General features: G+C 35.8%; 2 protein-coding genes across 2 annotated transcripts in view; both read right to left on the reverse strand.

The window, feature by feature from the left end:
* LPCAT2 (lysophosphatidylcholine acyltransferase 2) overlaps positions 1–15,224 on the reverse strand; it is a 78,375-nt gene that overhangs the window by 10,344 nt on the left and 52,807 nt on the right. The window contains exon 12 of the mRNA XM_044659721.1: positions 7,003–7,101. Within this exon, the coding sequence (XP_044515656.1) occupies positions 7,003–7,101 (99 nt within the window). The remainder of the gene's footprint in view (positions 1–7,002; positions 7,102–15,224) is intronic.
* Positions 13,637–14,586, reverse strand: CAPNS2 (calpain small subunit 2). The gene has a single exon (XM_044661410.1). It carries the CDS (start codon positions 14,538–14,540, stop codon positions 13,803–13,805), a length of 738 nt encoding a protein of 245 aa, XP_044517345.1. The 5' UTR covers positions 14,541–14,586; the 3' UTR covers positions 13,637–13,802.

Genomic DNA, 15,224 nt, shown 5'->3' on the forward strand with positions numbered 1-15,224 from the left:
TCAGACCTCAGGATCCAAAAGAGAGCAGACAGACTCTGAGCGTGAGGATAAAGCTGAGAAGCTGCTGGGCTAACAATTGGCTACGCAGAATCAGGAAGTTCAAAAGAGAAAGATTAACAACAAGAAAAAGAAATCTTTAACACCTAACAACTTTTACACAGAGAAAATCTAGACAACCTAGCAACCAGAGGAGGAAAACAAACAAGGAGGGAAGAGTAGCTATACTATCCATTGGGATATAAAACTATTATCTAACCCTACTGAGAAAGTCAGAAGGGATAAAGCAAGGGGAGCAGGGGAGTGGGGAGGTCAAAAAAAAGGAGGGGAGAAGAAGGGGGAGGGAATTCATTAGGCCTTTAAAAATAAAAAGAGAGGAATAACAAGGGAGGGGGTAGAAAGGGAAGTTAGTCAAGGGAGGGGATAAGGGATACTGGCTCAAAGCAAACAACTGGTTTAAAAGAAAATAGTTTAAGAAGAAGGGGTAGGAATAGGGGAGGATACGAAAATGTCAGCGAATGCACAACTTATAATTATAACTCTGAATGTGAATGGGATGAACTTGCTCATAAAATGAATGCAAATAGCAGAGTGGATCAGAAACCAAAATCCTACTATATGTTGCCAACAAGAAACACATATGAGGCTGGTAGACATACACAAGTTTAAGGTTAAAGGTTTGCGCAAAATCTTTTGGGCATCAAATGAGAAATAGAAGGCAGGAGTGGCTTTTATGATTTCTGACAAAGCCAAAGTAAAAATAGATATGATTAAAAAAGACAGGGAAGGTCATTACATCCTGATTAAAGGCAGTATAAACAATGAGGAAATAACACTGCTCAATATATATGCACCAAGTGGTATAGCATCCAAATTCATAAAGGAGAAACTGGCAGAGCTCAAGAAGGAAATAGAGAGTAAAACCATAATAGTGGGAGATCTAAATATTCCTCTTTCAGATCTAGATGAATCAAACCAAAAAAATAAATAAGAAAGAGGTAAGAGAGGTGAATGAAGTGCTAGAAAAATTAGATTTAATTGATATGTGGAGAAAAATAAATAGGAACAAAAAAGAATATACCTTCTTTTCAGCTGCACATGGTACATTCACAAAGATTGACCATGTAATAGGGCACAGAATCATTGCAAACAAATGAAAAAGAGCAGATATAATAAATGTAACCTTCTCAGATCATAATGCAATAAAAATAATAATTAGTAAGGGCACCTGGATAGGCAAATCAAAAACCAATTGGAAATTAAACAATATGATTCTCCAAAACCAATTTGACAAAGAAGAAATCATTGAAACAATCAACAATTTCATTGAAGAAAATGACAATGATGAGACATCCTATCAAACTCTGTGGGATGCAGCCAAGGTAGTATTCAGGGGGAAATTTATATCCTTGAGTGCATATATTAACAAATTAAGGAGGGCAGAGATTAATGAATTGGGCATGCAACTCAAAATATTAGAAAACGAGCAAATTAAAAACCCTCAGATGAAAACTAAATTAGAAATACTAAAAATCAAGGGAGAAGTTAATAAAATTGAAAGTAATAAATAAGACTAAAAGCTGGTATTTTGAAAAAACAGATAAAATAGACAAAGTACTGGTCAATCTAATAAAAAAAAGGAAAGAAGAAAACCAAATTGACAGTATCAAAGATGAAAAGGGAGACCTCACCTCTAATGAAGGATAAATTAAGGCAATCATTAAAAACTATTTTGCCCAATTATATGGCAAAAATATAACAATTTAGGAAATATGGATGAATATTTACAAAAATATAAACTGCCTAGATTAACAACAGAAGAAATAGAATACCTAAATAATCCCATATCAGAAAAAGAAATTAAACAAGCCATCAAAGAACTCCCTAAGAAAAAATTGCCAGGGCCTGATGGATGCACAAGTGAATTCTATCAGACATTCAAAGAGCAAATAATCCCAATACTATACAAATTATTTGATATGATAAGCAAAGAAGGAGTCCTACCAAATTCCTTTTATGACACAAATATGGTACTGATTCCAAAGCCAGGGAGATCAAAAACAGAGAAAGAAAACTATAGACCAATCTTCCTAATGAACATAGATGGAAAAATCTTAAATAGAATATTAGCAAAGAGACTCCAGCAAGTAATTAAGAAGATCATCCACCATGATCAGGTGGGATTTATACCAGGAACGCAAGGATGGTTCAACATTAGGAAAACCATCCACATAATTGACCATATCAACAGTCTAACAAACAAAAATCACATGATTATCTCAATAGATGCTGAAAAAGCCTTTGACAAAATACAGCATCCATTCCTATTGAAAACACTGAAAAGTATAGAAATAGAAGGACCTTTCCTAAAAATAATAAACAGTATATACCTAAAACCATCAACAAACATCACATGTAATGGGGATAAATTAGAAGCCTTCCCAATAAGATCAGGAGTAAAACAAGAATGCCCATTATCACCTCTATTATTCAACATAGTACTAGAAACACTAGCAGTAGCAATTAGAGAAGAAAAAGAAATTGAAGGTATCAAAATAGGCAATGAGTAGACTAAGCTATCACTCTTTGCAGATGATATGATGGTATCCTTAAAAAATTCTAGAGAATCAACTAAGAAGCTAGTAGAAATAATCAACAACTTTAGCAAAGTTGCAGGATACAGAATAAATGCACATAAATCATCAGCATTTCTATATATTTCCAACACATTAGAGCAGCAAGAAGTAGAAAGAGAGACATGATTTAAAATCACCCTAGACAATATAAAATACTTGGGAATCTATCTACCAAAACAAACATAGCAATTATATGAAAACAGCTATAAAACACTTTCCAAACAAATAAAACTGGGTCTAAACAATTGGAAAGCCATTGATTGCTCATGGGTAGGATGAGCTAACATAATAAAAATGACAATTCTACCCAAATTAATTTACCTATTTAGCACCATACCTATCAAACTACCAAAAAACTTCTTTACTGAATTAGGAAAAACTATAACAAATTTCATTTGGAATAACAAAAGATCAAGAATATCAAGGGAAATAATGAAAAAAAATATGAAGGAAGGGGGCCTAGCAGTACCAGATATTAAACTATACTATAAAGCAGCAGTCATTAAAACAATATGATACTGGCTAAGAGACAGAGAGGAGGATCAGTGGAATAGACTTGGGGTAAATGACATCAGCAAGACAGTGTATGATAAACCCAAAGAGCCAAACTTTTGGGACATGAATCCACTATTTGACAAAAACTCCTGGGAAATTTGGAAAACAGTATGGGAGAGATTAGGTTTAGATCAACATCTCACACCCTACACCAAGATAAATTCAGAATGGGTGAATGACTTGAATATAAAGAGGGAAACTATAAATAAGTTAAGTGAACACAGAATAGTATACTTCTCAGGTCTCTGGGAAAGGAAAGACTTTAAAACCAAGCAAAAGTTAGAGAAAATTACAAAATGTAAATTTAATGGTTTTGATGATATTAAACTAAAAAGCTTTTGTACAAACAAAAACAATGTAGTCAAAATCAGAAGGGAAACAACAAATTGGGAAAAAAAATCTTTATAATGAAAAACTCTGACAGGGGTCTAATTACTAAAATATACAACGAGTTAAATCAATTGTATAAAAAATCAAGCCATTCCCCAATTGATAAATGGGCAAGAGACATGAATAGGCACTTTTTAGGTAAAGAACTCAAAAGTATCAATAAGCACATGAGAAAGTGTTCCAAATCTCTAATAATTAGAGAAATGCAAATCAAAACAACTCTGAGGTATCACCTCACACCTAGCAGATTGGCTAAAATAAAAGAAGGGGAGAGTAATGAATGTTGGAGGGGATGTGGCAAAATTGGGACATTAATGCATTGCTGGTGGAGTTGTGAACTGATCCAACCATTCTGGCTGGCAATTTGGAATCATGCTCAAAGGGCTATAAAAAATGCCTGCCCTTTGATCCAGCCATACCATTGTTGGGTTTGTACCCCAAAGAGATCAACGAAAAACAGACTTGTACGAAAATATTTATAGCTGCGCTTTTTGTGGTGGCAAAAAACTGGAAAAGGAAGGTATGCCCTTCATTTGGGGAATGGTTGAACAAATTATGGTATATGCTGGTGATGGAATACTATTTTGCTAAAAGGAATAATAAACTAGAGGAATTCCAGGTAAACTGGAAAGACCTCCAGGAACTGATGCAGAGTGAAAGGAGCAGAGCCAGAAGAACACTGTACACAGAGACTGATATACTACGGTAAAATAGAATGCAATGGACTTCTGTACCAGCAGTAATGCAATGACCCGGGACAATTCTGAGGGATTTATGGTAAAGAACGCTACCCACACTCAGAGGAAGGACTGCAGGAGAGGAAACATAAGAAAAACAACTGCTTGAGCACATGGGTCGGGGTGGACATGATTGGGGATGTAGACTCGAAACTACCACACCAATGCAAGTATCAACAATTTGGAAATAGGTCTTGATCAAGGACACAGGACAAAACCAGTGGAAATGTGCGTCGGCCATGGCTGGGTGGATTGTGGGGGGTGAAGGGGAAAGTAGGAGCATGAATCATGTAACCATATTAAAAATGAATATTAATAAATATTTAAATTTTTAAAAAAGTGATTTGTTCAAGGTCATATAACTTAATACAGTAAGCATTTTAATTAAGATCTACTGATTCAAAATCCCCAAGTTAACCTAAAAATCATGTTATGTGGAGAAGACAGAGTTATATATTTCGTGATTAAGAATTTTGAAAAGTTAGTGGTTAAACAATAGGAAATGTTTTTTTCTACATGTTATAATTAAACATTTGTGGAAAATTGACAACATGATGGTAATATGAAGGACTCAGAATTAGACAATTTCTGTCCTGTGCTATCCTACTTAATTCTTTGCCCCATTGCCTTATCACTGAACATGCCTTTCTGAACTCCATCTCAGCCATCTCTTTAGTTCAGGCCTTCATCACCTCTTACTTGGACAACTATAAGAACCTTTAAGCTGGTTTTCCAACCTCAAGTTTCTCCCTACTCTAATCCATCCTTTGCTAAGCTGCTAAAGTGATTCTTCTGAAGTTCTGACATGTCACTTCCCTACTTTGTAAACTCCAATGTCTCCTAAGCTCTAGGAGAAAATACATATTCCTCTGTATGATCTTTAAAGCTTTTTCTATTGTGCAGGTGAAAATTTTGCCACACCTGAGCTACATTTCCAGCATCCTTTTAAGTTACATCCTCATTTGATGTACAGGAGGCTTGGGAGATAAATTTGGCTGAGACCCATGCTGCAGGGCTCTTTTTTGGGAGCTTGTGCTTTGCTTTGGTAAAGTGCTGCAGGTGTGAGTTTTTGGCTCTTTGCTTTGCTCACTTTACTGAAAAAAAACCTTTTCCTTTTCTTGTCCTCCTCTTTTTGTTTATTATTAAATCTTATATATATATATATATATATGTGTGTGTGTGTGTGTGTGTGTATGTGTGTGTGTGTGTGTGTGTGTGTGTGTAGATTGATGGATTATAACACAGATTAAGTTCCATCTTATGAAAGAGAACATTCCCTGACCACTCCACTATGCCTACTTGCTAATCCCTTCCCCTGTCAGATTCACTCTACTCTATATTTTCTGTGTGCCTAATTATTTACATGTTGTGTCCCCAGTTAGAGAATAAGTTCCTTGATAGAAGGAACTGGTTTTGTCTTTTATTTGTAGTTAGCAGAGTTCCTGGCACTATGGCAGGAAGCTTGAAAGGAGGTGTGAGCAGAAGAGGGCCCATAGAAGATGCTGGACTTAATGATAACAGTTCAATCCGAGGGAAAAAATGTGAAATAGTGGTGGAATATGGGACTTATAATTAGGAAACCTGGGTTTGAGTACTGCCCCAGGCAATATTAACTATTTGACCCTAAACAATCAGTTAGCCTACTTACCTCAGCCTCAGTTTTTTCACATGCAAAATGAGGATGATAATAACATTTCTCATAAACTTGTTGAAGATTTTAAAGTGCTATATAAATGTTAGCTATTGAGTGTTGCTGTTGTTACAAAGAGAGACATGGTGGACAATGAAGGATGAAGTTTGCGTGTACTGAGATTCAACTACATGAGCCTAAAACTCAAAGGGGGCAGCCCATTCAAAAACTCATTCAGTATAGCATTTTTTGCAAAGAACCAGGAAATAATCTTTTAGCATAATTCTTCTTCCTATATTAATGCTTATATTTTTATGGAAGATAAATCACAAGTTTCGTATCTAATTCTAATGGAAACCCCTTACCCATTATAACTATTTAGCTATTACATATATTATATCTTCTATTCCCCACTGAGTTCATACAATTACAAATGAAAGAGTAAAGGATATACTACTAAATTCTTGGAAAATAGGCAAGCTAGATGAAAAATTTATAGTGATACCAAATGAGAACACCAACACAATAAAAATGTCCCAATGGAAAAATATCATAATAAATATTCTTCATATAGAATGAGAGAGATGGCTCAGAATGAATCCATTAATACTAGAAGAAAAAAATTAACAAAATCCAGACTCTTCTGTCCATAAACCAGAAGATTATACAAATATAGTCTCAACCAAGTAGAATAGAAAATCAGGGAAATTCTGGGCCTGAACAAGTTAATGGCAAACATTGCTTATTTGTAAATCACATTTAAAGGCTTCAAAATGAAAAAGCTAAAAGGGGAAATATTCTAACTTAATTTGTTAAATCACTCGCTCCTTAACTGTGACATTGTTATAAATTTGCTTTCAAAGGTCTTTATGACAAAACTGACACCTGCATTTTCTTCACTGTCAGTGTCAATTGATTTAACCATATTATTTCCATGTACATGTCAGAGTAGATCTATAAATTCCTCTAAGAGATTCACGGATTTTCAAGTAATACATTTAGAGTCAACACTCATTTGTGAGGCTAAACAAGATTCTTTCAATGGGGCTGACAGTACCTTAAATGCCACCTGGATGAGTTCTTCTGTATTGGCAGGATTACATAGGACGGCCAGACCGATCACATATTCCCTGAAGTCTATGCTGCCATCATGATTCTGTGAAGGGATGAAGAGAATTCAATTATGAGGTCCAACAGTCAAATCACTGTTAACGAGAAAATATTGAGTGACAATATGATTCAATTGTGCTGCACATGCTCAACAACTTCCTGCACTGTGTTTTTTTTGTTTTGTTTTTTTTTTGGAAGAAAAGTTTACATTGTGATGTAACTATAGACTTATAACCCATAAATTCCTAATGAAAGAAATGTAGAAATAAATAAATAAAAGAAAGCTGGTACTGAATTGCTTCATAGATGTTGGGTATATGTATTAAAAAACAATCACCTATAAGATTTTTCTAGCATCAAGTTTATGCCAAATGGTCATATGATCATAGATTGAGAGCTAAATGGGAACTCAAAAGCCAGACAATCCTCTCATTTAACAGATGAGGTGTTAATTAATGTCCATAAGTTTAAAAATATGTATATAGCAATCAGTAGAAGTTCCAAAATAACAGACTTACCCAAAGTGGAATTCTCAGATATATATCTTTAGAGATTCTGTCCCAATTCTGTCATCATAAATGCTGGCCTTACAATGATGGTTAGCAATAACAACGATTCAATGCATAATCAACTCAGAGCCCTCATATGTGAAGAAGGGGAGGAGAAAGAGAAGTTGGGCCACTGGTACCATTTCCAAGACCTTTTCTAGCTACATCTATTGTTGTCTGTCATGGGGTGATGTCTTGACTTTCAAGTGAATCAAATTTAAGAGAAGATGTATAGTTAGAAATTCTTGAACCCTTGGACTCCATCTCCTAGAATTCTTTCCTCATCCTCAAATTCCTTTTCCCTTTTCGTTTACATGCGTCTTTATATTATTGTTTATATAGTTCTGTAACTCCTCCCTCATTCTTTCTTTTTCCACATGCACGACTAGGAAAGGAGGCTTTTTACTACAGCTTTTTTACGTTAGTTATTATTAATAAATCTTGTTAAATATAATACTTTGGAGATATTGGACATTAATTTTGAAGCTTACAGTTATAAATTGCAGGTGTTGTGAGAATCATCTTGGCAGCAAACCCTCAGATGAATTCCTAGATAAACCATGAACTAGAATCAATGAAGCTACTAAGTTGCTTAATAAACTACCAAAGAAAGCTTTTCTTCAGTGAAATGCTAGGTCTTCAGTTCTGAGGAAAATTTTATTTCTCTCATAAATAATACTTTTTTTACTCTCCCAAACAGTCTAACTCATAAACTCTTCTTTAAATAGCCTAAAAGCTTCTATTATTACCTATCGTTTTTTTTTAAAACCCTTATACTTCGGTGTATTGTCTCATAGGTGGAAGATTGGTAAGGGTGGGCAATGGGGGTCAAGTGACTTGCCCAGGGTCACACAGCTGGGAAGTGGCTGAGGCCGAGTTTGAACCTAGGACCTCCTGTCTCTAGGCCTGACTCTCACTCCACTGAGCTACCCAGCTCCCAAGAAAAAAGAGAAGAGGTCAGTATTTTTATGGTTAATTTCCACTATAGAAATTAAAGAATAGAGGTGTAATCATTTCCTCAGTTACATAGTGAAGAAATAGGACTAATACTCAATTCTCCAAGACTCCTCTGGTCCAGCCTAATCACCAGTCTTATGATGAGACTGTCCAATTGTTCCTAGCAGTGAAAAGGCTGACCAAGGCTGAATATTTGCTCAGAATATGGATCTCTCTCACCTGCAACCCACCTTCTTAGTAAAACCTCATTGTGATGTCTTGAAGATCTCTTGAATAATGGACTCGGTACCACTGATGTTTTATATTCATTACAACTTAGCTTTAAAAGAGAACATCTAACAATCTGAAAGTGTCACTTTAATTTTACATTGTGCCTTTATTCTCAGATATTCGAAATGTATTACCTTAATCATATAAACTCACAAAATCTCGGAAAGAGCATAGATCAGTCATCACTCTTACTTTCAAGTGTGGAAATGTGAAAAAGTACACTAGTCAAAGACCTAGGATTTATATTCAGGTTTCTTAAATATTTCCTGAAATTTCTCATTTGCATATAACATTTGTACAGGAATGTCTTGTGTCATTTGGAATTATCATAAGCCCTGGGTGACTACAATTCCCAGGACTCTCTCTGCTACAACTTCCCCTGACACCAGAGAAAGTATAAAAGAGAAAGTTTGGCACCTTTTCTCTCTCTCTACCCTGGAGGCTGGCTGACTCTCTCTACCCTGGAGCACTCTCTATCCTGGAGCTCTCTCTACCCTGAGCTGTCACTAACTCTCTCTACCCTGAAGGGTCTGCTCTGGAGCCCAGAGGCTCTCAGATCCTGAGCTCTCTCAGCACCTTTTCCCCTTTTTATCTACCTCCTAGTTTTCCCTAGACCTTCCCCTTTCTAATTAAAATAAAACCTAGCTATTCTAAACCCTAAAGTTGTTCTCTGATCTTTTATTAGAGCACCTGAAGAGCTCTGGCTAATTTCCCCCTGCTGGGGATGGGGATACTACCTACCTTTTCCTTCCTTTACCTTCTTCTCTCCTTTCTCCCATCAAACCTTCCTTCTACCTACCTTCCCTTCACCCCCCTCACAGTTTCTTAGACAAAATGATGCCACAGAAAGGTAGAGTAGGAGGTCCTAGATCAGTTATCTGAAACAAATGGAATTTTGGCCCTACCCTGGAAGATGCTATTAAAGGGAAAATTTTAATATGGCTTCCCAGGTTTATTTATTTATTTTAAACAATTGGTAGAAATTTGGGGTTCATAAACCACTATATTGATTGGTTCAGTCTTGGTTTCTTGTTTTATGTTGTTACACTGTTTTATGTATTATTAGTCCAGAAGAATTTATAAAAGAATCTGTATTCAACACCTTGTCATCATTCACAAATGCACAGTTCTCTCCATTCCCCAAATTTTTCTCTTGACCCTCTCACCCTATGAAACTATAATTCTTTAGTCCCTCTTTCTATTCAAGATTAAACTTCTAAAAAGGGTATTTAATTCTTGTTGCCTTCACTTTATTTCCCACTCACTCTTTACCTCTTTCAATCTGGCTGACAACCCTCCAGTCAACTGAAACTGAAAGCTTAAGAGTTGAGTTCTCAATCACCAAGTTAAAGATGGTTTCCCAATTCTGAACCATCTTAACTTTTTGATAGCATTCACATTGATAATTAATCCTTCCCTTCTGAACGCATTCCTCTTTTGTGGCTTTTGTAAAAATGTCCTTTTCCAGGTTTCCTAGCTATCCAATCACTTTTTCTTGATCTCCTTTGATGGTTTTGTAATATCTAACCTCTAAGTGTAGCTGTCTCCTACAGTGAAAGCAGAACACATTGGGTCCTCAAAGTATTAAAAGTAAGCAATAGCTTAAATAGTAATCTTATAGACTTATGTGAATAAAAACATCATCACACCTAGGAAATAAATGTGTTTTCTGAAAAAATTGCCTAAATCTCCAAATCAGCATAATGCACTCAAACAAGTCCAGAATCATCCTCTAAGATCACTCGAACCCCAGAATTCACAAATTGCAAATACCTCTCACCCCTACACACACTCTTCCTCTGATTATAAAGCACCTCCCAGAATCTCCACTTAAGGAAGGTACTCAGGCCAGCCATGTCTCATTCCTCTCCAGGCTGTACCCATACCATCCCCAATTGGTTATCTTCATTGTCCGCTTAACAGGAACTGTCTTTCTTTATACTTCTATTTGTATTTTCAGCACTTAACACAGTGCCCAACAAAGTAGAAACTTAATTAATGATTATTGATTAAAACTGGTGAGCATTTCACATTTTGAGATAGCATCTTCACATCAGTAAACACTGTTTTTAAAAAATAAAAAAGTTAAATTTCAGGAATATTCCATCTACAAAATACTAAACATTGCAATCTTTTTAAACATTGAGATATTTTGGAAGTACATATTTTTTTTCTTGAACTTTTGGGACTGAATCGTGGTTTGAAAAACTAAGTTCTTTCAAGAATGGAGTATCACATTCCATTGGGCTAGAAGAAACAAATTAGCCCATGTATTGTTTCCTGAATTTTATCAGTTTTCATCCTTATCATTCTGGAGTAGAATGATAAAATAGGTGTTACATTCATCTAAGGAACTAGAGAAATACTTTCAGTGGCCTTGGATAAGGTATTTGTCCTAATTTTTTGGGAGATGGTGATTAAAAATGAAATGACACTTCCTTGTATCATTTCCACAACCACCAAGTGCCCTTGAAATGTCAGATCACATCTGTAATATAGTGAAAACTCAAGGGATTTTTTGAAAACCTTGTTACTTTTTAATTGCTTTAAAATCCTATAATCTCAGAGTAAGAAGAGACCTTACAGGTCATCTACTCTAAGCAATAATTGAATGAGAAGCTCTCCTACAAATGATAAACTAGCCTTAACTTGAAGATTTTAAGTGATGGAGAACTTGATGATTCCTAACAAAACCTATTACACAGTATCAGACAGCTCTAATTATTATTAATTTTTTCTTTATGTGGAGCTAAAGTATAACTCTCAAAGACCTAATACTGGAAGGGATCTCATTGGCCATCTCATCTAGTCTTCTCATTTTACAGATGAGGAAATTGAGACCTAAGTTATTTTCCCAAAGTCACAAGAACTTAAATATTAGAGATGAAATTTGAAGGCTCTTCCCACTGCACCACACTGTTTTCTCTCTTTATAAATGAGGAAACTGGGGTTCAAAAGGTCTTGCCTAAACACTCAAAAAACAGCAAGGAGAAGAATCAGGATTCAAAACCAGTTATGTGAGAATAATAATTCTTCTCAGGTCTAATGGACAAGGTGTGGCTGTAAATTAATAAGACTCACTTTCTTGCACTGTTTATTTTTCATTAAGGTGACTCACCAAATGAAGTTTAATTTATAAGATTCTTGAGGGAAGAAGTTGTATGTTTTCAAGATCAGAGCTATATACATGTATATAATTAATACTTTTAATAATGGTAAAGACCAGAGGTCGTGTCAATTTTTTCAATTTCAGAATTAATTTCTAATAACCAATGAAAGTCTGTGACATACTAAATAAATAAATATGCCATTATCAGTAGTAACATCATCACCATCAGTTGTTTTTTTCTGATTGAGAATTAAAGAGGGAAGAGAGTTATTTCTACCTCCACTATTTAAATTGGCATTATCTTTATAGGCGAAGGATTGTCTATCCATCAAATACAAGTGAAGGAAAGTGATAAATTCTTAAACACAAGCTAAAAAGCAGTTTTATAAGATATCTAACCTAGTTTTAGCTTAGGACTGGGTTTGCAAAGTACTTAACCACTCCATGCCTCTATTTTCCTCACCTGTAAAATAAATATCTTAGACTTGATGTCCTCCAAGATCTCTTTTACTTCTAGAAATGTGATCAAAGAATGTGGAGTCTTAAAAACAAAGTGTATAGTCAAATTAAAGCTGATGGGATAGCACAGTGGAAAATTGCACATTTAAAAGCAGAAAGTTCTCAAATTTGGCCTCAGATACTTAGTAGTCTTGTGACCTTGGGAGAGTCAATTAACCTGACTGCCTCTGTTTTTTCAACTATAAAATGGGAATAATAATAGCACTAAACTCCTAGACTTATTGTAAGAATCAAATGAGACCAATAATTGTAAAGTGCTCAGCAACTTAGAGCCTAGTCTCAGCTTCAGCTATAATACATAGGGCATCGTCACAAGAGGGTTTTACATGAATGCCTCACATTTATTTCTAACAATGCTTTACATTTCATTCCATTCAACTTACAATTTTGCCTTCAGTTTGTAAAGAAGAGCAAAAGAATTTTCCTTGCTCCAAGGCAAGGCAAGACTTGACAGGAGCTGGCTAACATCAACTGGGTAAGCCTGATTTTGCATGAAGTGCTTGTAAGAATGATCCTTTTGATTCATTAAGGCAGCCAAGGACATTCTGAACCACAGATACACCCTTTTAGTCCTCTTTCTTCCTGACTCCTTAAAAAACAGACAGTGCAAAAAAATAAATAAATAAACCTCACTATTCCTTCACATTTGCTCTGCTTGAGACCAAAAGTTAAGAATATGAGACCTGCAGGCAAAGAAAACCTCTTCTAAAATGGAATACATCTTCAGATATGACAGCTTACCTTATATTGATGAGGCTCTTAGTGTAAAATTCAAGATGCTGGCTCCCCAGAACACTTAAGACATTTCTTTAGAGAGTTTTGTGTTTCTTTTGAGGGGCATTAGAATATAGTAGAACCATAAGACATTAAATCAAGGAGAAAAAAAATTATAATTCATATTTTCTTTTTTAAAGCTAAAGGAAAAGGGGAAAAGAGGAAAGGAACACTGGCTATTTTGTTGATTTATTCCAGATGCTTTTTTATTACAGTCTTAGTAAAAATGTTCTACTGCTAAGAATTCATTTACCAAATAATTCCCACTTAAGAACAGGAAATCATTACAGATTTAAAAAAATCTATTCCCTTCAAGATTTTTATATCTGTTCTTTCACCTACAAAATGATAAACATGCAATTTCAAAGACATAAATCATTTATTACACGGTATACAAATTAATATATTTTGCATTAATTTCTGCTTTAATGAAGCAATAAGGATCTGTATAGGATTTCAGAATCTGCATAGAGGACAAACAGCATCTATAAGAATCCATCACCGATAGATAAACCTAGGCTTAGAGCAGTCCTATTTTGAAGGCAGGACTGTGTCTTCTCAGCATTTATTTCAGGAATACATAGTAAGTTCCAGCCATTCCTGAATATTTACTTGAACTTGGCCATCTTGATCTCCATCTAGTGACTTGAAGGCACGAAACATAGCATCTAAACGTACCAGGCAGCTAATAAAGCTAGTAAAATCCATACTTCCATCTTCTTCAGTATATCTGCGAATAATCATTTGGTAAAGTTGCTCATGCAGCTGGAAGCCTGCTGCCTGAATAGCTGGCTTCAGCTGCGCTCCCGGAAGGGAAGTGGAATGGTCAGTGTTATACTGCTTGTAAACACATTGCCATTTCTTGATATTGTTCCACAGATACTTAAATTCCTCAAATCCTAGTTTTCCTGTTGTATCGCTATCCATGACAGCTACAATGCTCCGGCAAGTGTCAAGGCTAAAACCATCTGTATTCAATTCTCTGTGCTTGGAAATAATTTTGTTGAGAATGTTCATCAGGTCAGCAGGACCCACTTCCATGTCATCTCCAGCCAGACGATAAAAGACGCGACGAAACTGCCTAACTTCATCGCTTTCATTGGCTTCAACATTTGTAAAATGCTGGTAAGGTGGTGGTGGTTCCGGTGTATACTTAGCTGCTGCAGCCTCGCTGATGAGGTTTACAATTCCTCCAACAAGGTCTCCAAGATTTCCCCTTCCTTTTTGCCCTCCTCCACCAAGGATGCCACCGAGTGCTCCTCCAAGACCTTTATCTGCCCCTTCCAGGAGTGCCTTTGCAAGAAACATTCTGGCAGAGTAAGAAGAAAGTTGCAGAAGTTTTTGAGAGGAGGCAAAAGCTGTAATGGAGTCTGAGCAGTGTATGTGGAAAAACTAGTTTATCTGTACTTGCTTAGACTCCACCACACCCATGCATGTCTCATCCAGCCCTTGGGCTCAAGCTGCCTGAATTCCAAGAGGTCCTAGCACCCCCCACTTTACAAGACTTCTAATAAACAACTTGTATACCACTTTGGCGAAGTCATTATTCTGAAAGCTCCGTTAGTTTTTTATTACACTAACAAGAGTAATATGCAACTGGGCAGTAATAAGTGCACTTTTATATGGTGGATAATTCTCCCTATAACACCCTCAGGATAACTTGAATATTCCTGCTAGGAAGAAGTGTGAGACAAGGGAAATGGGTTAGTTCAGAAGTCATGGGATTTTTTTCTAAGGAATAATTTAACTAAACTATAGAGCTTTAGAATCCTAGAGATTAGAAAAGTCTCTTAATTGATCTCCTTGTTTCATGGATGAACCAGAGCCAGCTGAGCTTCTATTTTGAGGCTTGGGGCTATCTTGCACTTTTTGTTCTTTTCAAAGGAAAATGGGTGGGGGAAATGATTTTAGCTGCAAGACAATCTGCCTAAGTATCTGCCATCATGAAAAAAAAAATGCCTGTTCTACTTTAGGAATGTCTCCTGACCCTGA

The sequence above is a fragment of the Gracilinanus agilis genome, chromosome 2, assembly GCF_016433145.1.
Source record: "Gracilinanus agilis isolate LMUSP501 chromosome 2, AgileGrace, whole genome shotgun sequence".
Taxonomy (NCBI): Eukaryota; Metazoa; Chordata; class Mammalia; order Didelphimorphia; family Didelphidae; genus Gracilinanus; species Gracilinanus agilis.